The 24,057-nt window shown below is 35.2% G+C and overlaps 3 protein-coding genes across 7 annotated transcripts; 2 read left to right on the top strand and 1 right to left on the bottom strand.

Moving 5' to 3' along the window:
• The first annotated feature begins 5,056 nt into the window (after positions 1–5,056).
• LOC145109182 (1-acyl-sn-glycerol-3-phosphate acyltransferase BAT2, chloroplastic-like) lies at positions 5,057–9,213 on the top strand. 3 transcript variants are annotated; one of them, XM_079046294.1, is made up of 8 exons: positions 5,057–5,256; positions 5,431–5,463; positions 5,783–5,823; positions 6,045–6,096; positions 6,225–6,425; positions 7,385–7,791; positions 8,462–8,563; positions 8,689–9,213. In XM_079046294.1, the coding sequence occupies exons 3-8, from the start codon at positions 5,797–5,799 to the stop codon at positions 8,902–8,904; spliced, it is 1,005 nt and encodes a 334-aa protein (XP_078902420.1). In that variant the 5' UTR covers positions 5,057–5,256; positions 5,431–5,463; positions 5,783–5,796; the 3' UTR covers positions 8,905–9,213. The 3 variants fall into 3 exon arrangements, with proteins under 3 accessions (XP_078902420.1, XP_078902419.1, XP_078902421.1); XM_079046293.1 differs by lacking the exon at positions 5,431–5,463; XM_079046295.1 differs by lacking the exon at positions 5,431–5,463 and having other exon boundaries at positions 5,057–5,261; positions 5,784–5,823.
• Positions 9,214–10,854: 1,641 nt separating this feature from the next.
• LOC145109180 (protein IN CHLOROPLAST ATPASE BIOGENESIS, chloroplastic-like) lies at positions 10,855–13,561 on the top strand. 2 transcript variants are annotated; one of them, XM_079046292.1, is made up of 11 exons: positions 10,855–11,052; positions 11,665–11,749; positions 11,847–11,921; positions 12,017–12,059; positions 12,141–12,198; positions 12,293–12,451; positions 12,562–12,624; positions 12,723–12,817; positions 12,923–13,004; positions 13,090–13,200; positions 13,282–13,561. In XM_079046292.1, exons 1-11 carry the CDS (start codon positions 10,939–10,941, stop codon positions 13,420–13,422), a joined length of 1,026 nt encoding a protein of 341 aa, XP_078902418.1. In that variant the 5' UTR covers positions 10,855–10,938; the 3' UTR covers positions 13,423–13,561. The 2 variants fall into 2 exon arrangements, with proteins under 2 accessions (XP_078902418.1, XP_078902417.1); XM_079046291.1 differs by having other exon boundaries at positions 10,855–11,056; positions 11,666–11,749.
• Positions 13,562–13,670: 109 nt separating this feature from the next.
• LOC145109179 (filament-like plant protein 7) lies at positions 13,671–17,658 on the bottom strand. Of its 2 annotated transcripts, none has more exons than XM_079046290.1 (6): positions 17,468–17,658; positions 16,623–16,760; positions 16,400–16,538; positions 14,754–16,323; positions 14,584–14,644; positions 13,671–14,399 (listed from the first exon to the last, which is right to left on the bottom strand). In XM_079046290.1, the coding sequence occupies exons 2-6, from the start codon at positions 16,710–16,712 to the stop codon at positions 13,980–13,982; spliced, it is 2,280 nt and encodes a 759-aa protein (XP_078902416.1). In that variant the 5' UTR covers positions 16,713–16,760; positions 17,468–17,658; the 3' UTR covers positions 13,671–13,979. The 2 variants fall into 2 exon arrangements, with proteins under 2 accessions (XP_078902416.1, XP_078902415.1); XM_079046289.1 differs by having other exon boundaries at positions 16,400–16,544; positions 17,468–17,657.
• Positions 17,659–24,057: the final 6,399 nt, after the last annotated feature.

Genomic DNA, 24,057 nt, shown 5'->3' with positions numbered 1-24,057 from the left:
TCTCGGTTTAACTTATTCTATGACTTTCGTTTAGATCGCTAAGGCCAAATATCGCTCTATCATAAATTCACTATTTACGTCGCGTTGTGTCGTGATGGTTCTGTCGCGAAACTTCGACAGGTCATAACTTCTTCGTTATAACTCGGATTTCGGCATTCTTTATATATCTGAAATCATTGTCACGACCACTACAACTTGGTTAAGATTATTTATTCTAAACACTCTTCTATCAAAAAGTCATTTTTGACGCTTATCGTCTCTAAATTGACTAGCCCGGATCTACGAGCGTTACACCATCTACCAACGTACTCATGTAAAAAAATGGTGTAAGAGGGTAAAACAAGCAACAACAACGGTTGCTAAACTCAATAATTTATTTTCCTCTTTGCTGGAACGATTAACTTATCGCTCTTCAATTGATCATCTTGACCACATCTAAAGTACTTGGACACAGACACACAACAAACATCCTTATGCATCTTCTTATCTGTAACATCCCAAAAATCATGACCAAAAAATTCATTTTTATATAACAGAAAACACTTAACAACCTTATTCCAAACATTGAAAACGTTTCATTTAATATAAATATTAGAGTCTAATCCCAAAGATCACATAATGCGGAATAATATGGGTGATTGCGATGCGATCGTCCCGAGCTCCTTTTCTGAAAACTGAAGGTACCTGAAACCAAAACTGTAAACCGTAAGCACGAAGCTTAGTGAGTTCCCCAAATACCACATACCATACATATCAACTGGGCCATACATGCCATACATACTGTGAGCCATACATACCAATCGTATATTAAATAAAGTGCTATGTGCCGCATATAGTCTTACTATTATGCCACGGGCCGCCACGTGGTCTTTCTTGTCAAGCCTGGGGCCACTCCCTGGGTCTTACAAACAAGTGCCAAGGGCCACCCCCTGGTCTTCCATGCAAGCATCATAAAGACAACTAGCAAATATACTACTCTACTTGGCTAATCAGCATACAGTGTGTCAGGCGCCACCTCCTGGTCTTTCATTCATAATAGCATACAGTGTCAGGATCCACCTCCTGGTCTTTCATACGTAATACCTAGGGCTAACCCCCGGCTCTTCCTACTATACATAATATTATGCAGTGTGCCAGGAGCCGCCTCCTGGTCTCTCGTACATAATGCCTAGGGCTAACCCCCGGGTTTTCCTACTATACATAAACTAAATGGGCCGGCATTGTGGCCGTAGACCCATACAACCAGTGAGGAGACTCACCTCGCACTGCTGAAGACTAACTGAACACTTCTGGCTGCTAACCGGAAACTCCTGAATTGCTGACACTTCGGCTTCCCGAACTATCAATACCTAAAATAACATTTAGACCACAATGTTCCAAAAGTCAACCCAGGTCAAACTTGGTCAAAGTCAACGCTCTGAGTTGACTTCAACTCGCCGAGTTGGCTTACTAACTCGTATAGTATAGGCGTAGCTCACTTACAACAGGTTTTTATTAAAAACCGGGCTTCGTTGGAGCAGCGTTTCCGAGCCGAAAGCTTTTCTTCTCGGAGCCGTCGGGCGCTCCGTGGATTCCTTCTCGTGCTAGGGAGGTTCCCTAGACTTGGGAGGGGTTTAGGGAGGCTAGAGAGAAGTTAGAGAGAGAAAGAAAGGTTTATGGTGTGAAGAAAATATGAAGAGTTCACCATTTATTTATAGGGATTTTATAGTAAAGTAGCCCCTAAGTTTCGTCCGTATCTTCCCCATACGAGCTCCGTTTTCTACGTTCTTTATATCCACACGTTGGTATTTACGATTACTACAACTTTCATTTAGACCCCGTCGGCTAATTCTCCTTCTATCTCAGATTTACAAAAACTGTATCGTATTTATCGCGCACGAAGAGTAGCGACTAAGCTTCGTCCATATATTTCGCATACGAGCTCCGTTTCCGACGTTATTTATATCCACGCGTTGGTATTTACGAGTACTACAACTTTCATTTAGACCCCGTTGGCTAATTCTCATTCTATCTCGGATTTACAAAACTGTATCGAATTCGCCGCGCTCGAAAAGTAGAGACTAAGTTTCGTCCATAACTTTCGCATACGAGGTTCGTTTTTGACGTTATTTATATCCACACGTAGGCAAAAATAAAATCTACAACTTTCCTTTTTACTCCGTCGGCTAATTCTCGACCGATCTTAAATTTAACAGTAGGAAGTGATTACACTGTTAAATGTCCGCGTAAAATTCATAACTTTTACATACGGACTCCGTTTTCGTCTGTATTTTTGTCGCTGAGTTCCTATTAATGAGATCTTCAATTCTCATTTAGGTCGCGTTGGCCAAAAACCGCTCGATCTAAAATTTGAATTTCGGGTCGTGCACTGCTATGCCAAATCTTAGAAAATTCATAACTTCCTCATACGAAGTCGGATTTGGGCGTTCTTTTTATGGATGTTCTCGGTTTAACATATTCTACGACTTTCGTTTAGATCACTAAGGGTAAAAGTCGCTCTATCGTAAATTCACTATTTACGTCTCCCGGTGCCGTGCCGGTTTTGCCGAAAAACTTCGACGGGCCATAACTTCTTCGTTATAACTCGGATTTCGGCGTTCTTTATATGTACATAACCCTTGAGACATGTTCTAAAACTTGGTTAAGATTATTTCTTCTAAATAATCTTTTGTTGAAAAATCGTTTTCGACCCCTATTATCTCTAAATTGACTAGCCCGGATTTACAAGCGTTATAATTATCTCCCCCTTAGGATGATTACGTCCCGTAATCATCAACGAAACATGGCTCACATGATGACTCCGTACGTTATCTATTCATCCTAAGTAATAACCGTGGCTTTGATGTTTCTTCGAACGAGTATTTAACTCTAAGACTTCCTGACTGCAGGCGGTGCCCGATCTTGGACCCGCTCTCTATCTCATGTTAGACTTTCAATCATGATCTTCATGTCACAATCTCGATCTTTATTGGAGACTCCTTCTTTAGTAAACTTGAGATAAGTTTCTTCCTTCGATTATCATAACAGACCGATGTGTCATGTTCTAATGACCTCTCATGGTATGATGCATTGCTTGGACTCAGGTCTTTTAGAGTCAAATTCCAGAACAGACTATACCTTCCTTCATGTTCTAATCATATCTTAAATGATAGCATTTCTAGCTACAAGCAACTATCACGATACCTCTACCGATCGCTTTGATTGTCTTTCACTTCAACCTTCTAGCTTAAGTCAGATGCTACATCGGACTTGGTTCTCTGAACCATGTAACATACTCGTCTTAGTCGGACTCAATTCGATATGACTACTAGGGTCGGAATAACAACAATCTTCTTAGTCATTACTAAAACAATGGTAACAACATACTTGAACAAAATGGTATCGATTACTAGCTTCTTGGTAACCTTGTGACTTTCCCTGATCCAAGTGTGAGTCATGTGCTTCCGGTAGTATAGGCCTCTACTACCATTCACACCTACTCATACACGTCCCAAGTATTGTCTCCCAGTTCTCCAAGTCATTATCACAAAAACAGTTTTAACACATACAAATGTGTCCAAACAATCATATAATTTTCCCTAGACTCTACTAGGACTTCTTCCATGCGTATCTTCAATCATCAATTTTGCTTCAACTCGGTTGGTGATGGAAATGTCAGACGATGGGATAACTTCATGGATAATCTTTCTTTCTCATAATCGAAAGTGTGCTTCTCCCGTACTAGACATATTATTTATTAAGAACAGGGCCCACCAAAACACAAGGGCCCAATTTTTTTTTCCTTTGTTAATATTAGGTTAACGTTACTGCTTATCGCTGAAACTGGAAGAAGAGGCCGAGACGCACACAAGCGGGAAATAAAAAATTCAAGGGGGGGGGGAAAAACGCTTCGATTCTTGAACGCATGTCTACTATTGAAGGGTCTACAATCATCGACAGAAGTAAGTAACGATTCTATTTTTTTTGTTTAAAATCAGATTTGGGTTCTGATGTTTTGTTCTTACTTCTTTCTTCTCCAAAATCAGAAGTATTATCACTGATATCAAATGCATTGAACTATAAATTTAGTCTGACTTGTGGTTTCGATTCCGAAAATCAAAAGCTTTGAGTTTCTTTCATCTTACTTCTTTCTTCACTAAAATCATATGCATTTCACTAAATCAGAAGCCACGATGTCCTACTAGATCTGACGCTCTAAGTTTTCGAAAATCAACAACAAAACATATCCTAAAAGCTCCAATTCGGCTTGAGTTTTCGAAAAACCATAAGGCACAAAGAATTTTATTTTTTTCTTTCTTTTTGATTCGTATATGATATTATAATTCATTATCTTTTTGATGTAGTATTTAATCTGATTTTTTTACAGGTTTTTTGAAGGTCTTAGAATCAAAAGATTTGTAGTATCAGAAGGTCTTAGAAACAAGTTTTTAATTTTATTATTGCAATTATAATTTCATATTTTTACAGGTTTAAATAGAACCAAGTTTTTTGTGTATTATTTTGAATGGTATTTGAACTTATGTATATTGCAATTAAAAATGAAAAAGTATAACTTCTAGAGGCCAACCCTGTATATAGAATTAATGAATAATTTCATATGCTTAAGATTTTTCTAGAAGAAACTAAATGGTTAAAACATTGGTGGTGTCAACAACTTCTTTTATTGAAACGAGTCATATGAACCGATGGATCCTTACATCAAATGTGAATAAATATGGGTTAAACAAGGTAAATGAAATTAGCATACAACTCTTTGATCTTCAAAATTTTAGGGCCTATTTTTTACTAAATTGTACAAGACCTTCGAAATCCCCGGGTCGGCCCTGGGTTGGATATGAGACGATTTCATAGTTCATAGAAAAAATTGCAGACGATGTAACTAAATTTGTTGATGGCCTAAATTATTTGATGAAAACCCAAATTATTTCGGCTAAAATTGATTAAGTCATTAATTTTTTTTTCGGCTTTATTTCGGCTAAAATTAATTAAGTCATTAATTTTTTTTGGCTTTATTAGTAATTTCCAAATATTTAACTATTAAATTGCCGAGGGATACCCAAATCTAATCGAATATTGATATGATCACCGGACATACCAGCCCATACGTATCACCGGGCGTCGCGTCACACCTCTTCTGCTCTACAAACCTTCAAGACATTCAGGTTCACAACATCTGCTCCGGCGACAGTAAAACGTCGCTAATCAGCTCCACCGGAGACCGAGCGAATAACTATTTGTCTTAATACCTTGCTTTCTGTAAGGCTAAAAATCCATGGCTTATTTTCTTTGATTTTCATCGGTTAAACACACACTTAACTATTTAAGCTCAACTTTGAAACCCTAATGATTGACTGATGTTTATAGAAACCTCTAAATTGACCATTATTATGCATATTGATAATGATAATTTTCATTTCATCATCATGTTAGGTAGAGCTCAAGTTTAAAACATACGTTATTTGAGTAAGTAGCATTTCTGTATCAAATTTGAGTTACTTTGAGTAAGAGTTTACTTTTTTACTTCATTGTTCACTTTCTTTATACCAGTGATGTTCATAATTCAATTGGAGGTACTAGAGCCTTGTGGATTTTCGGATATTAATCCAATTTTCATACAATTTTCCTCTTTCTCTTGTGGCTTTGGATTTTGGAACTCCGATTGCACTATATTTTTCATTCAACTTACAGAATATTTGCAATCTTGCAACAAATCTGGATAAACAGTTAAATTCATTTGCTAGCAAGTTATTATTATGCTGAACTCTATGTTTTATATGGGTAGGTAAGAAGGAACAAATGGCTTACTCCTCATCTACTCAATTGGTAAATATATCTTCCTCTGTTCTTTTTATCACACTCCTTCTGCAGAATTTTAACTTTGTCAAGTATATTACACTATCTGATTGTTATAGTTTGTTAGTAGCAATTGTCATTGAGATAGTAATGCTTTAATGAAAACTAACTTTTAGCTTCCTAAAAGTGATCTTTATAATCTAATTATCTATTTTTTGATATTGTTTTTTCAATTGTTGTCTGTTCATAAGGTATTGCACTGGTTTCCATATAAAGACTTAGTGGGAAAATGTTCTAAAAACTGTAAGTAACCTTTTGAAATATTTGATCTGAAACAAATGAAAGTAAGATGCTGTTATAAACAAATCAATGAAAGTACATTTCTATTTCTTGCTTTTACTTTTTTTTATGCTTGATGTTTTTTTATGCAGATGGTATTCAACAATGCCTTATGTTTAATAAAAGAAAAAGAGCCCATTTGTCTCCCCGGATTTTATATCAGGATGAAATATTTTCTTGCAAAACAAGTCATCATCATAAGTTGCATAATTTCTATAAAGTTTTGAGATCTGTGATAGTTAGATCAGAAATTGCTGGAAGTGGATCCACTTCAGCTGCATATCATTTGCCAGGTATATTCCTGTTTTCCTTTTTGGGTTACAAGAAATAGCAAAATGTAGTTTCATTTATTTGTTTATTACATCATCATAACTGTAATTTCTTCCTATTGCAACAATGTACTTTGACAAATATACCCAATTCTAGCTGTATTATCTAAAGGGTTAATCTCATGAAAGACCTTATATTTTGTGTTTTTTCCAGATTAAATCTCAATTTTATTTTCTTCCTTGAAAAAACCTTGCATTTTTTCATTTTTTTTCGATTTGGCCCTTTTTGTCTTTTTTTTTTTGCCGAAAAACTTGTAAACATGAGGGTTTTTTCGGAAACAAATAAAAAAGTTGAGGGGTTTTTAGGAAACAGTTAGAAGGTTGAGGGTTTTTCTTCGTAAAAAAAGGGTAATCTCAAATTATATTTTGAGTTTTTTCTGGATTAAACCTCAAATTTATTTATTTTTCCTGAAAAACACCTTGTATTTTTTTTAATTTTTCCGATCTAAAACCCTTTGTCATTTTTTTTCCAAAAAAATTATAAAATCAGAGGGTTTTTTCGAGAAAAACTAAAAAAGTTGAGGGTTTATCTGGAAGCATTTAGAAGGTTGAGTTTTTTTTTTCGTAAAAAAAAATACAAAATTGAGGGCCTTTTTGGAAAAAATGAACAAATACGAGGTCTTTTTCAGGCAAAAAATAAATTTGAGGTTTAATCCGGAAAAAACACAAAATATAAGGTTTTTTTTAGATTAACCCTAAAAAGAAGACAAAGTTGAGGGTTTTATCTGTAAAAATGAAAAAATACAAAGTCTTTTTCAGGAAAAAAATAAAGTTGAGGAAAAAAATAAAGTTTAGGACTTTTTTGAAACTTTTCCCAAAAGTTTGGGACTTTTCTGTAGATTTCCCAAACTGAAAATACAATGATACGAAAGTACATTGCTATTTCTTGCATTCAATAATTTTTTTTATTCCTTTGTATGCAGAGTTCCAATTGATCTCAAAAGTTAGAGGGGTTTGCTTTTATAGCGTTACATCAATTATTGCTTTATTTTTATTTGTGTTAATGGTGATATCACATCCATTTGTGGTGTTAAGAGATGGATACCAAAGAAACTTTCATCATTTGATTGCTAAAATTTGGGCATGTATGAGTGTTTATCCATTTTTTAAAGTAAAGATTCAAGGGTTTGAAAATCTACCCCCGAAGAATTCTCCAGCTGTATATGTCTCCAATCACCAGAGTTTTTTGGACATTTATGCCCTTCTGACTTTAGGCAGAAACCACAAGTTCATTAGCAAGACTGCAATCTTCCTTTTTCCGGTTGTTGGGTGGGCCATGTTTTTAATGGGTCTTATTCCCCTTAAGCGTATGGACAGCAGGAGCCAATTGGTATTATTATTATTATTATTTGACAAAATTACACAATTGGTCCCTGTGGTTACCGGATTTAACACATTGAGGACAACTATGGTGGTCTGTGGAAACCTCTACGCACTTGGTTTTCATTTTGTTACAAAAGTGATATGAAATTATTCATTTTGGGAAGTTTTTTGATAAAGTCTTTTTTCTGAAGAGAAAAGTCTCGATTATTTAATATTTTGCCAAAATTAACGAAAAAGTCATTATTTTTATTTTAACAGGAAATGACAGATTATCGTGTAAAATTTAATTATTGAATGAGACTTTTCTGCATAAAACCATTTTATTAATTTATATATATATATATTTGGTTTTAAATTAATGCTTTATTTATTAGAAAATAAGCCCATCCACCATCTAGCACCACCACCCTATGGGAGGGGGTTGGGTTTATTTATTTATTTTTCAATTAAAACCAATTAAAAAAAGATAAATTAAATTAAAAGGGTACAAAAATCATTTTACATGGGTAAAGGACCAATAATGCAAGAAAATGAAACAACAGGGACTAAGCGCGTAGATGTTTCCATAGTTGTCTTCAACATAGTAAATGTGGTAAACCACAGGGACCAATCGCATAATTTTGTCTTATTATTATTACTTTTGAATTATGTTTAATTGATTTTTTTTGTGAGCATAGCAAACTTTAAAAAGATGCATGGAGCTTGTTAAAAATGGTGGATCCGTTTTCTTTTTTCCCGAGGGTACTCGGAGTAAAGATGGACGTTTGGGCACATTTAAGGTGTATAATTATAGCAAAAAATTGAATGTTGGATGCTATGATAAACAAATAAACAAAAATGGTTTTATACATTTTGCATTTAATTTTAATTCTTAAAATTGATGAAATTTTTTGTTTATGTGTAGAAAGGTGCATTCAGTATTGCAGCAAAAACCGGAGTACCAGTGGTTCCAATCACTCTTGTTGGAACTGGGAAAATAATGCCAGCTGGCATGGAGACAATATTAAACCCCGGATCAGTGAAAATTATCATCCATCCATCTATACAAGGAGATAACCCCGATAGTCTATGCAATGAGGTCAAAAACGTAATTACAAACGAGCTTATTAACCAAGCTTAAATTTTGTCATCTTCTTCTACTGTCGAACTAAAAATTGTACTCTATTATTTTCTTTATTTCAAAATTTAGAAAAATATATTTGAGCAAACGTTCTTTAGGTTCCATGTGTTTAAGTAGGACAATATTTCTTTTTTTTTTTTTTTTTTTTCTGGCAAAATATATTTGTGCAAACGTCGTTTTGTAAGAATTTATAGGCGATTGTATAAGTGCTAAAAGTAGGAGTAGAATGTGTTAGACTGACACACAATAAAATTGTTTCTAGTTTATCAAGGATAAGATAATGAAAAGGGTTAATCACAATTTTCTTTTTATCTCTGTGGTCTATTGATTTTTATGGATATAGTTTACTAGTTTGGTTTATAACTTTTGGATTCCGAAAATATAGTGTCGTTCTTTGAAATCTGTCAACATTCAGCGTATTTGATATATTATTGAACGAATCAGGCCGTCCCTGACATTTTGGAAGTCTTGTGTGAAAATCAAAGTGAGGCCCTATAACAAATTTATTGTAAAATATTATTAAGTAAATTTGCAACTGTTAAATTCAAAACATAAAATTGGTAACAAAAATCTCATAAATTCACTACCATAATATTATATCTTCACTCATTAGTACTTTTAAAAAAAAAAGATAAAAAGCCAGCGCATTAATATTTTCTAAACATCGACTTTCTAGCATTTTAGAAGCAAATATATCTATTACACTTTTGATAATCAATATTTTCAAAAAAAAAAAAAAAAGAACCATTCTCAATCGAAATAAAAGTTAAAGCATTTAATCTCTATTCAGGCATGGTTGAGAGCAAATAAGATTTTAAAAGTTTTAGTTTTCAAAAGCTTATTTTTGTTGATGCAATTGTAATAGGAACAATCAACTATTGTATGTAGACAAGAAACTAGATAATTGTTTACCATTTTTAAGAAATTCAGTATTGTGTTTGTTGTATTATGTTAAACAGGTAAATATTTTTGCAATAATTTCAATTTGTTGAATAAATCATCAACATTGATGTCTGAGATATAGCCGTTTTGCAACCTATTTTCAATATATTTTGCAACTTGCCTTTAACTCAATAATATTCACCTTTAACTCACTAATATTCAGTGACTTCAAATTTTCTGTTGTGAATAAGAAACCAAAAGTGCGTGATACTGTTGGTATTATTCAAACATTCGCTCACTCAAATTAACCGATAGCTTAATGAAATATGTACACAAAATATTATGTACATAAAATATTGAATCCTGAAACATATTTGTATTTTTCTTTAGATATAGATAATTTCATTAAATTATTGTTAGATTTGATAATTTATGATTATATTTTGATATTTTGATTTTTTTTTATAATTCAACTGACTTCAAGATTGCAACCAAATTCTACAATGTGCATATAAGAAACAGACAACCAAATTTATTTAATGATAACTCATAAAAATGTATTTTATGAATATACCAACATCATAACTATATATTTGTCCTAAAACTTGGAGGCCTCTTAAAATCGGAGGCCCCGTACGACCGTACCTCCTGCACACCCCCGAGGCCACTACCAGAACGAATCAAAAAAGAAACTTTTGTAAACCATTAGTTCCCGAGTTTTAAAAAAGAAGAGAAAATAAAGTAATGAGAGAAAAGAAAAGAATGAAAAGAAAAATAAAATTTTCTTTTGTGTTTCCAAGTTGGAGAAAATAAAAATAAAAATAAATCTTTTGTTCTTTCTCTCCGAATCATTTCAAATCGGAAAGAAAGGAAAGACTAAAAGTGATCCTTGTATTCACTTTCACTTCCCTCCGCTTCATTCATTTAATTAAACTATTAAAGTCACAAATCAATTCCATTTCTTAGTTGAACTCTGGGTTAGGAAGATTAAACACTAATGATTCATGGGCCTTGAAATTGGGATTAAGCCCAACTTGATATTATTAACCGGTTCATTACATATCTATGCATCTTTTATCCACAGCCGCGACGACAGAAAAACGAACACTTGGTTGTGAATTTTGGTTCAACTTTTAAATCCGGAGGAGAATAATGAAAGCCGGCGGTGGATTGGTGTTCGGAGCTCCACGCGCCGCTGCTCTGCCTACGCTATTTCTCAGTCGCCGCCGCAGTGCCACATTTCGATGCTACTCTTCTTCTTCTTCTTCTGGTATGGTGATTCCTGCTCTTACTCTAAGCTCAAACCATCTATGAATCATTTTCCTGATAATGTGCACATCGGAGCTATAGTTATCGTTTCTATCAGCGTTTCCGAAACTTTTACGATCGATAACGGAGTTTGTTAGTTTAATTTATCATACTTGTCATTGTTGGCGATTTGTGAGTTGGAAGTTTGGAATTTGCATTTTGTTTCGCCATACTCGTTACTGTTTGCGAATCGAGAGTTGAAAGTTGTAGTAATTTTATGCAGAGTGTTTAAGGTATCTAAAGAATGCATTGAACTCATGAATAAATTTCATTATTGGATCTAGTGTCAGTTTTGCCAATATAAAATTTCCTCAATAGAAGTAGTGATACTTGATATGATAGATTGATAGTTAACAAGAGGAATGATTCTTCCATTCATGTGGTTTATGTAGTTATTTGATATATATTGATCAGACTCAGATTCTGATCATTAATTGTCTTTTTCATCCAAGTATATAATTGATTCGTATGTAGTTATCAAATCTATGGTTCATAATGTTTCCTTGCGAATAAAATGGCAAATTGGGAAGACTTCTTTGATCATAATTTTTGTCCCAATTTAAATGTGCAGACCATGTTTCGTTTATAAAAGACATTGCTGTAGCTCAACCTCCTGAACACCTGCATCACCTTCTAAAGATGCTTCAGGTGAGAGGTAAAAGTAAAACCTTTGGAATCATGAATCATCATATCTAAATTCAATCACTTGTCAGAAACCCTAAAATCCTGCCATTTTCATTGCTTTATGACAGGTGAATCTATAATCTCCCCTGCTATGAAACAAGGGATGATTCCCCTAGCAATCCCTCTATCAAAAAACAGCCTAGGTTTGTATTTTATATTTGTATCAAATCTAAACACTTAAAAAAGTAAAATCTCATAAAACTAATATATATATATTTTTCTTTTTTTCAATTTCTAGGTTCTGTAACAGCATTATTGAGATGGCCAACTGCTCCACCTGGGTAAGGAATTTTACAATTTTACAATTTTGCCCCTCGTTGTGGGGATTGTTTTCTTCATGTAATTGAGCTTCTTACATACAGGATGGAGATGCCAGTGGTGGAGGTCCGTAGTTATGGAGTGTGGCTTTTGGCCAAGAATGTGAGTTTACCATAATGCCCTTTTATTATAAGTTGGTAAAAGTAAAACATAGTCAAGCATTTAAAGATAGATTATTTGACATGATTAATTTCAGGTAGACCAATATATTCACAGACTATTAGTTGAAGAGGATGCTAATGGAGGCATCAATGAACTGTTTCATGCTTCAGGTGAAGTTGGTGAAAAACTCTACACAAAGGGCGATTTTGGTAAATCGCGCAAGCCAAATTTGGATGTGTACCTTCTTCAGAAGGTACTATTACTATGAGACAATAGTTTTTGGTATGATGGAATCAGGGAAGGAATGGAATGGCTCATTCCATTCCATCCATCCAATTAAACAGATCCTTAATCTATTGACAGGTTGGCCTTTTTCCAGACATCCTGGAACGTAAAGTGATGGATCATTTCAAGAAAGGAGATCATGTAAGATTACCCTTTTTTTTGTCACTGTCTCTAAAAATTCAAATTGACTATTTTACCCTTACTTTTAAATTTTAATCATATACACATGATGGTAAAAGGTTTCAGCGATGGTAACTGGAGAATTCTATACCAAAAAGGAGCATTTTCCTGGATTTGGACGCCCTTTTGTTTTTAATGCCGAGATTTTGCTCAAGTATGAGAAAATTCCATAATAATTTTTTATTTTGTTTTATATGAAAATTTCCCTACAAATTTAATTTCTTGTGTTCTGTTTATGAATCATTTTTGAAATATTTAGGGTTGGACGTAAAATAGAAGCCAAAGATGCTGCAAGAGGTGCACTAAAGTCGCCATGGTGGACTTTAGGTTGTCCCTATCAGGTTTGGTTGAAAGAATTTATTATTATTTTTTTTTTTTGTAAATATTTATAATTGAAATATTAGTTATTTTGTTAATTTAATATAGGAAGTTGCTGACATGGCGGAATGGGATGATGAGCAAATTGAATTTATAAAAGAAAAGGTGTCAGAGGAAGGGAAACAAGAAGATTTAATGAAAGGCAAAGATGCTGCCCAGGTAACAAAACCCTGTTATAAAAAATGAAATGTCTAAAATAACCTTTTTAGTAAATTGAATTTTGACAAATTGTAAGTGTAGATTTCGTTAGATGAAGCTGCTTTTCTTCTGGATTTGGCATCGATTGAGGGCACGTGGGACCAACAAATGGAACGGATTGCTGAATGTTATAACGAGGGTGGGCTCCCAGAAATTGCAACATTTATCAAATATAGAGATTAATAATCAACTTGGACTTTATATTTATATTTGGGAGTTTCTATATTTAGAATGTAGAGTCATGTTGTAAACCTTGTTGATTTTTTTTTTGAGGAATATACATAATACATAATGATAGTTATGGTTGAGAGATCTTTATATGTGTTTGGAGTAATGATACATTTTATTTCTCAATATAAGAATATCATTAGATATATTGCTTGCTTAACAAAGTAACAATTATATATTTTAAAATGTAAAAGCCATTAATGTATGTAAAAGGCTTAGATCTTCATTCAAAAGCAAATCCCATTTCTTTAGGTTACAGTTATATTATATATATACACACATCACATTACAACAAAAATCCATCTCTTTTCTTTCTATATCTTTTAGGGATTCCAACCAAAAGCCAAATCACATTATTCCCAAATCCCAACCCACACAACTATAGTATATCCTCCTAATTACATTCGATTTGACATAATCTACTGTTATTATAAATTTTTTTTTTACATACGTGTCATATAATATTCAAACCATATGCCAAAAATGTCAACTAGGAGGACAAAAACGTCATTTCACTTGTTACTTTTCTTCCTTCTCCAAAGCAATTTCCTCAACACTCCACTTTTCTTCTTCTTACTTGGAACAATTGACAAAAAATTCACCAAAGCATCTTCATCTTCTTGATGATTTATTCCATTAATCCCATTTACACCTACAAATGATGATTTTGTTTTTGTGGATTCGATAGCTTTTGCCGCATCCTCCGCCATCATTTTATCGAGAAGAGAAATCCGGTGGTGGTTCGTGGCGGCGGTTACGGGTGGTGGTGGTGGTGGAGGTGGCGGAGCTTCATAAATCGGGTTGCATATAATTTTATCGGAACCAACGGATGTATTTATTGGTGAAGCTAATGCTTTTAATTGTTTCCCGAGGTTTAAAATTGTTTCTTGGCATTCGGCTAATTTTTCTGAAGCCACTATTATTTCACGCTCCTGCGTGTAATTTTTGAGTATTATAAACTATAATTGTTGCCGACAAGAAATTTGAGGTATAGTAAGAAGAAATGATGATCTGATCTGATCAGAGATCAGATCGTCATTTCTTCTGGAGATTTGATAAATAGGACTCACGAAATCACCGTGAGTCCTAATTGTTATAAAATGAATGATAACTTACACTTTGAAGTCTCTTTTCATCTTCGTTCAACTCAATTGTTTGTATATCCCGTTCTATCACGCTGAAATTAGTCATTTAAAAATGTTGTTATGTAAAATCGGAAAACAAAAGTAAATTATATTTGATAAACAATGAAAAAAAAATATTATTTTCTAGTAAAAAAAAATTACCATTCAGACATGAATTGTTGATCAAGATTTTCAGATTCTAGTTCTTGATTACAGCTAGTGTTATTACTTTCTTGCCCTTCAACAGACATAGATTTTTCAAAAATCTCATTATACTCACCAATCGCCTCAATCAACTGTTCATCAAGATCTTCTTTCACCTTCATATCCAATTCCTTTGACACCTTCAAAGATTCCAATTCCAATTCCAAATTTTCAATCACTTTTTCCGATTCCTTAACCTTCATAACCAACAACTCACTCTTCCCAACTTCCAATTCCAATTTCTGTTCCAAATTATCCAAATCATCTTTCAATTTCTTAACCTCTTCAAACTCACCACGATTCTCATCCCCCCAATCAAATCTTTTATCCATTTCATGCCTCATACTTGACACATCTTGAAGAGAAAAACAATGGTTCACAATCCATTCCAAAGTCAAAGTCAACTCTTTGACAAATTTCTCAAAGTCAACGCTCCTGTTCAACAAACCATTACAAGTTTTTACAAACGATTCAACAACACCACTAAGCTCACATGTCTTCCATTGAAGAACACGAACTGTGTATCCTTCTGTTGTTGTTGATGTTTCTGAAGCTTTATCACATAATCTCATCCCTTCAATCATCTCAATAAGTTTTTCAATTGACTTTTTATCAAATGGGGTTTCTTGATTTTCAACTGAAACTATTGCTAGCTTTTCCATTTCAATGAAATCATCCATTAATCCGATATCTGAAGCTCCTACTGTTTTGCAAGATGGGGCCCACGATTCAGCCATGCTTGCCTTTTCATCAATGTCAGAAGATGCTGATAAATTTGTTTTTTGGGTGATGAATTCTTTAAGAAGTTTGTTTTCTTCTTCTAAAGAACATAATTGTTCAGTTAAAAAGTTGATTTGCTTACTTGAAGTGATTGAATCATGGTCAAAGTTTGACTTTTTTCCGAGCAATTCTACTTCGGTCTTCATTTTTGCAAGAGCAGCGGGACCCGGGAGACGTTTTCTAACAAGAACACGGAGTCTTTGTGCTTCGGTTTCCAGCTGTGCAATCTTTTTCACACTTGCTAAGTGTTGTTTGTGTGCCACGTCAGCAGTTCTTCGATTGAAATCTCTCTCTTCGTTTCTGATTTCAAGTTCTTTCTCCATGACTCTGACTTCATAGCTTAAAGAAGCGTTGTCTCTCTGAGTTGACTCGAGTCGACTCATGAGTGAACTCAGATCAGAATCCAATTGATTCTTTGATAAATGTAGTTCGTCTATGAGTTTTTCTTTTGATAAAAGAGCTTTAGTCAAATGGGTATTTTCGGAAATTAGTTTCGAAAGTTTTTTATTCGATTCTGATAACTTTTCCTCTAGAATGATTCTTGATTTTTCGTATTCTCGTGATGTTTTCATCACAGCATCATGAATCCTTTTTTCTTGTTCTTCACGAACGAATCTAAGCTGATGCATACACTCTTTTAAAGCTGCATCAACACCATATAATCTCTCATCACTTTCTGCTGTTTGTTGTGTAGCTTTTTCTAGCTCTTGTTTTAATGCTAAAACTTCTGCTTCTGCTTTCTCCCATCCTGTATAAAAGTCAAACTTTGGTCAATATAAACAAGAACACCATAAAGATCATCTTAAAAACATATTATCAAAGACCTTGAATGGCTTCACGTGCGATGTTTGTTTGTTTCTTAGCAATGTCATCTTTGGTTTTAATCTCAGCAAGTGCATTTGAAAGCTTTTCATTTGAAATATTCAAGTTTCTTTCAAGTTCATCTTCATAAGCTAAAATTCCCTGTAACTAAAAACAAGAGAGCTGTTAGAAACATGTATGGATTATTTAGTCAAAGATCTGTAACAAAAAGTCAAACCCTTGTACCTCATCTTCATTCCCTCTGTTGACCTTATCAGGTGTAAACATGGTCTTCTCAATTGACTTTTTCTTCCATAGCCATGACTTGTGTTCCATTGCTTGAAAATACCTTTTTAATGTTTGGTAACTTAAGTCACATAGGACCTGTGACAATACAGAAAAAAGGTGAACTTATTAGAGATTAAAGAATTGCACATTATTATTTAATCTTGATTAATCAGTAAACTTAGACTAATTGTTGATAATTTGAGGAAAACAATGATGAATAGATGATTCCTCTCGTTTCCAAATTCCAATTAGGTTTAGGGATTGAAAGAGGAAAAAGGATCGTTTCATGGTAATTGTTACTGACTTACTGTGTTAAAATCTCATATAAGACAAATTATAATTAATATGATTCACCGACAAAGTATTTTTCATTTCTTCCAAATAGTAAAAATCGCGATTCAGGTAAAAAAGGGGAAAAATTAGTCTACAGGATTTAGTCAATACGAGTTGCTAACAGATCAAATTTCAACGAAATCAGTCAAAAATAATGTCCAAAAAGGAAAAATAACACTATACTACAAAGAATAACAGAAACAAAACACATATATTAAATCAAACTAACAATGTAAAATCATAATAAAGATGGAGGCAGAAGGGATCAAACAAAGGCATTAATGATCACAGCTACTATGACAAAGCTTTTTCGCTGTGACATTCATGAATCATCATTTTTTCCGTAAAAAAATGAAACTAAAACTCAAATCTGAACTTCAGAAAAAGAATGAAGAAACGAATCAAAAGAGGAGCATGCACATCAGTGGATCTCATTGCAAACAAACTAAAAATGTGAGTTGCGATCTTACCGACGGTCAACAACAGAACACCGACGGTCAACGGAGCACCGACCGGAGCATTAACTGAAGAAAATAAAAGTTGAGCACACGAGAATAATGGAGAAGAAGAAGCCACAACTGGAGCTAGTTTCTAGAGAGAGAGAGAGAGAGAGAGTAAATGTAGCGTTGCAAGCTGTACTGTACGATATATAACACTCTCACACACACAGAGGTATATATATATACTTATATATGTATCTATAGAGAAAGTATTTATATATTATTATTTTATTTATAGTGAGAGAGATTGCGAATCGAGTGCATCTGACAAGTACGTGACGAAGTCGGGCCGGGTCGTCCACTTCTGATGCAGATCGGTTTTACGCGTATGACCTCATTTATGGTTAAAATCTACTAGCAAACTAACCAAACTAATCAAGCATATTAATAAAAGTATATTTTTTTAAATATACAAAATGTCAAAAAGTTGTCACAGGATCTTGCTTAAAATAATTTTATGATTTACGTGATCGTAAGATCCTATCAAAATGAACTTATATTCAAATTTGCTCGCAAGATAGTGTTATCAACTTTAACTTCTTAAGCATCATCTATAATTTTTGTTGCTGCAAACCGTAAACACTAAGAATAAGTTATCTTAATTAGAAATAAGATCATTTTGATCATGTACAAGTAAGACGTAATATTACAAAAAGATTATGCCTAACTCGAGATGAAATTGATAAAATGCGATGCCCTAGAAGACTTCTTGCAACTTGTGACGCTTGATTTCAAGTTGAATAGACAAAGTTTTGATACTCAGCTATATAATAAAACTACAGAGGTGAGATCGGGATCGTAGTGTAACCAGTGTAGTGAATAGAATTGAATCTTGTCATTTGTATTCATATCATGTACATATATTTATACAGAGAGATTACAACTAAAATACGAGATAAATGCTCCTATAACTATGGTAAGTCTATGCTGACTATTTGACTAAAGACTTTATCAATTCAACATGTGTTTAATCTGCTAATACCCTCCGGCAAGCTCAAGGGTGGAAGGACTTGCAGCTTGGAACGAAGAAAGAGAATGCGACTTTTGGCTAGTGGTTTAGTAAAAATGTCAGCTAATTGATCAACAGATGAGACATAGCATATCTTTAGCTGGCCAGATTCGACTTATTCCCGAATGAAATGGAAATCTAGAGCAACATGTTTTGATCGTGTACTAATTACTGGATTTTTGCTCATGAATATGGCACCAACATTATCACACAAAAGAAGAGGAGGCTGAGTTATCGGGGCGCGAAGATCAGCTAGTAACTGTTTGATCCACATGAGTTCGGTTGTGGTGTAAGCCAAGGAACGATATTCAGCTTCGGTGCTTGAGCGAGCCACAACCTTTTGTTTTCGAGAGGTCCAACTTATCAAATTTGATCCATGAAAAACAAAAAATCCGTATTGAGATCGGCTATCATCTTGATGTGAGTTCCAACAAGCATCAGAGTAAGCGTGAAGGGATTTGGCGGCGGTGGGCTTGAAATGAAGACAATTATCAATTGTCCCGTTTAGATACCGAAGAATACGTTTGACAGCTTGCCAGTGATTAGTGGTTGGTGAGTGCATGAATTGACACACCCGATTAACTGAGTAGGCGATATCTGGTCGTGTGATGGTGACATATTGTAGCGATCCAACAATTTGTCGGTAAAGAGTGGGATCGTGGAATGGATCACCATCACGCTGAAGACGAGTCTGTGGATCAGCTGGTGTGGTGATGGGAGTGGCTATGATCATTTTACTGCGGTTGAGGATTTCACTGATATATGTTTGTTGTGACATCGTGAGACCGGTAGCATGTTGATGAATTTGAATGCCAAGAAAATAATGCAAGTCACCAAGGTCCTTGAGGGAGAAGACACGATGTAAGGCAGTGATAAAACCTTGGAGATGTTCATCATTTGTTCCTGTCACAATAAGATCATCGACATAGACCAGAACATATATGGTGGAATGTGAGGAATGATGAACGAATAGTGATGTATCAGACTGACAAGCATGAAAACCATGTGAGACCAAGTACTGTTTTAGCTTGGTAAACCAAGCTCTTGGTGCCTGTCGAAGACCATAAAGAGCTTTGTGAAGTGGACAGACATGATTAGGTTTTGTAGGATCTTCAAACCCCTTTGGCTGTTTCATATAGACTTCTTCAGATAAGTCACCATTTAAAAACGCATTATTTATGTCAAGCTGTCTGATTCGCCAACCTTGGGAGATAGCAAGAGACAAAACTAATCGGATTGTTGTTGGTTTGATAACAGGGCTAAACGTATCAAAAAAATCAACACCCGCTTCTTGGCTGAATCCTTGAGCAACCAACCTTGCTTTGTGACGTTCAATTGTGCCATCGGAGTGCCTTTTTATCCTGAAAATCCACTTACAACCAACAATATTAGTGTTAGTAGGACAACCGACAAGAGACCAGGTGTTATTTTTCATGAGAGCATCATATTCTGCTTTCATTGCATTTTGCCAACACGCGTGCTTAATGGCTTGGGTATAGGTTTGGGGTTCAACATCAGAGTTGGGGATAGTGGTGGTCTGAAATATCTTTGGTTTGAGAGAATTTGTGCGAGCACGAGTGATCATTGTATGTTGACTTTGATCTGCAGGTCGGAAATGGGTTGGTATGGAAGTTTCTTTTGCACGGGAACTAATAGTTGATTGGTGATAATGGGGAGTGGATATAGTAGTGTTGGGTGGTGTCATAGGTTGTGGACTCTCGGTGGGGCTGGTGGGTTGAGAATGGTTGTATTGAGGGCTGGTGGGTTGAGAATGGTTGTATTGAGGGCTGGTGGGTGGATCACTTGTAGGTGTAGTGGTAAGTGGAGAGGATGAGTTGGAAGGGGGAACAACCGCGAATAATGGTTGGGAAGGTTGAAGATCATGGGCATGTTGAAGAATAGTGGAGGATATGTGAGGTGGTGATGAGGTGGAGGAGGACTCGGTGGGGGTAGAGGCGGTGTAGGGAAAAATATCTTCATTGAAGACAACATGGCGAGAGATGTAGATACGGTTTTTGGGTTGATAAAAGCATAGATAACCTTTGTGAGCTGCACTATAACCAAGAAAGATGCATGGTAAGGATCTAAAATCAATTTTATGTTTATTGTAGGGCCTTAGAAAGGGGTAGCACAGACAACCAAATGTTTTCAGAAAATCATAATCTGGGGTTTTGTTATATAGTTTTTGGTATGGAGATGCATTGTTGAGCACAAGAGTGATGGTAAGGTTGTGTAGATAGGTTGCAGTTTTGAAGGCATGTTCCCCAAAAAATTGGGGAAGAGATGACTGAGCTAAGAGTGTCAAACCTTTTTCAACAATTATGCGATTTCGACGTTCTACATCACCATTTTGTTCTTGTGTGTGGGGACAAGAAACACGGTGAATGATGCCAAGGGTTTTAAGAAATGTTGAGACAGTTTAAAATTCACCACCCCAATCAGTTTGTAGGCTTTTAATGTCGCAGGAGAACTGAGTTTTGATCATGGCATGAAATTCTTTGAACACAGAGAAAACCTGTGATTTTTGGGTTAGAATATAGATCCATACAAATTTCGTGCAATCATCAATAAATAGAAGAAAATATCTGTTTCTATTTAACAAAAAAAGAGGGGAAGGACCCCAAACATCCGAATAAACTAATTCAAAAGGTTTTGTAGCAGCTACATGACTAGAAGAGAGATGAAAACGATGACTTTTACCCATCTGACATGAATCACAAATAGATGAGAGTTTATTTGATGACAATGGAAGATTAAATGAAGAAACTAAGCGTCTTAAAACATTTTCATTGGGATGAGCAAGTCTTCTATGTCATCCTTGAAGAGAAGTCTTAACGCCCATGAAAGCCACATGAGGATGCTTGGAGCGATTTATTTGATTATGGGGCAACCGGTATAGACCATCACTAACGTCCCCTCGAAGTAGTGTTTGTCCCTGCAAGTTCTTAATATTGCAATGTTTAGACCATAGTTCAACATAAACATTATTATCCTCAGTTAATTTAGAAACACTGAGGAAGTTTTTGGTTAATTTGGGTACAATAAGCACGTTTGGCAAATGTAAATTAGGCAGAGAAGATGAACCAACATGAGAAATAGACAACTGGTTACCGTTTCCTACTTGTAGTTTGTCATCTCCCTTGTACTCATCTACAACATTGAGTTTCTGTAGATCAGGTGACAGATGATCTGTAGCTCCTGAATCCAAATACCAGTTGGGATCAATGACAGTAGAGGGGCTGTAGTGTTGAGCGATGTGAGCTTGACGGGACTGGTTTTGCGGATTGGGTCGGCGAGAGGGGAAATCAATTTGATTTTCTCTTTGCCAACAATCTATAGCTTCATGACCTTGCCTGTTGCAGATTTGGCATAGGAGTCGACGTCTCTTAGCATCAGTATTGCGACTTCCTGAAGACGAACTAGAGTTGTGGTTGTTGGAAAAGCCATTTGATCTATTTGAAGTGCGATTGACAGTGAGGGCAGCAACAGAACTAGCAACATAATTGGTTTGAGCAGAGTTTTGGCGAATATAATCTTGTTCAATCCTTGCTTCTTCTTGGAGTAGCTGTCCAGTAAGATCATCGACAGACAGAAGTTATGTTTTCATCATAAAGGCGGTGACAAAAGGTGCGTACGATGAGTCTAGCCCATTTAAGAGATAACCAATCAAGTCCTCATCAGATATGGGACTTTGATTTGCAGAAAGGGAGTCTGCAATTGATCTGTTGCGGTCAATATAGTCCATCATGGTCATGGACCCCTTGGAGATGGATTGGATTTGGGCCTTAAGTTGCATTCTGGATGCCCGAGTTTGGGCTTGAAAAGATCTGTCGATGGCTTGCCAAGCCATATGAGAAGAATTGCAGCGAGTTACAAGGGCTAGGGATTTTTCAGATAGCGTCGACTGTAGCCATAGTAATACGAAGCGATCTCTTTTCTTCCATGTGATGTACGCCAGATTAGGAGCAGTGGTTTCCGGAGTGGCTGGAATGGCGGGTGTAGTATCAGTACCAGGTGTTCCTTCGGTGGCTGGAACAATGATAGTTTCTGATGGTGGAGATGGATTTAGGACAAATTCTTCAAGATCGAAAGTTTCTAGGGCAGCAATAATGGTGGTACACCACAATAAATAGTTTTCACGATCAATTTTGACAGGAATTGAGGGAATTTGAAAGTTTAGAGTGGATGTGGTAGTGGTAGCTAGGGCTAACAAATTTGGGGCTCCTATTGCCATTGCAGATGATCGATTGATTGAGAACTATAAGGTTAGCTCTGATACCATGTAGTGAATAGAATTGAATCTTGTCATTTGTATTCATATCTTGTACATATATTTATACAGAGAGATTACAACTGAAATACGAGATAAATGCTCCTATAACTATGGTAAGTCTATGCTGACTATTTGACTAAAGACTTTATCAATTCAACATGTGTTTAATCTGCTAATAACCAAGATCGTTTTTCACTTGTAGAATCTTAAAATCGTAAGATCGTAAAATCAAAATCGAGATTTTAACAACCTTGAAAATGCCTATCAACTTCGTAATACTGTACTCAGAATAGTAAATGTCATTCTAGAATAGATGGTGGTCGGTGAAATATTCAGATTTTGACATATGTACATTCTAGAATGAAAACATAATCAAAGGAATAAGGTTTTGAGATTTCTATTGTATATCTTATACTTTTGTGTTGCTAAACAGATCCATATGTCTTTTTTATGTCCTGGATTAAACCAAGGTATACATAGTGATGCCGGAACAAATTGTTTGTAATAATATGTAACTTCTTAAAATTTAAGGAATATCTTCATTTGTAACTTGTTTATATTACACCACCAAAACAAATTGTTTACAACATACTCAAAGGCAACGCATCCAAAAGGTAAACCAGTCATGTTTATCCATGACCAATTATTAGTTCGCCACAAACCACCACACTCCTGGTCAATAGGTTGTACGATCTCGATCGTGAGATTCTACACAAAAGAATAAATAAAAGTTAATAATATCATATTCCCCTGTAGCATGTTATAGAAAATGGTAAAATAATATGTATACCACAATAACATCAGGCACACACACATTCAACCGACCATAAACGCCTAATCCTCAATCATGCAATTAGGGATGAGCATATGGACCGGGGAACCGGCCGGAACCGGAACCGGAACCGATACTATAATTTCGTCAATTTTTGGAACCGGGACCCGGTAAGAACCGGTCGTTGGAACCGGCCCAAAACCGGGAACCGGACCGGATAACTCACTCAAAGTTTGAAAGTTGCATAACTCACTCAATTTAACTTTTTTTTTTACCTGAATCTTTTTCCTACATGTAGATTATGATTTGTAGTTAAGTTTAGACGATAAAAACGCTTCATTTGGTTAAAAATTGAACGAGTTACAAGCCCTGCAAGGAAGGGTGTCAAATCAGAATTTTTTTTATGTTTCAACAATTAAATGTAATCTGAATTTGTTGTTCAAATGTGCATAACTCACTCAATTTAACTTTTTTTTACATGAATCTTTTTCCTACATGTAGGTTAG

Source organism: Lactuca virosa, chromosome 4, assembly GCF_052849685.1.
Source record: "Lactuca virosa cultivar CGN04683 chromosome 4, Lactuca_virosa_CGN04683_v6, whole genome shotgun sequence".
NCBI lineage: Eukaryota > Viridiplantae > Streptophyta > Magnoliopsida > Asterales > Asteraceae > Lactuca > Lactuca virosa.
This window is presented reverse-complemented; position numbering and strand designations above follow the sequence as displayed.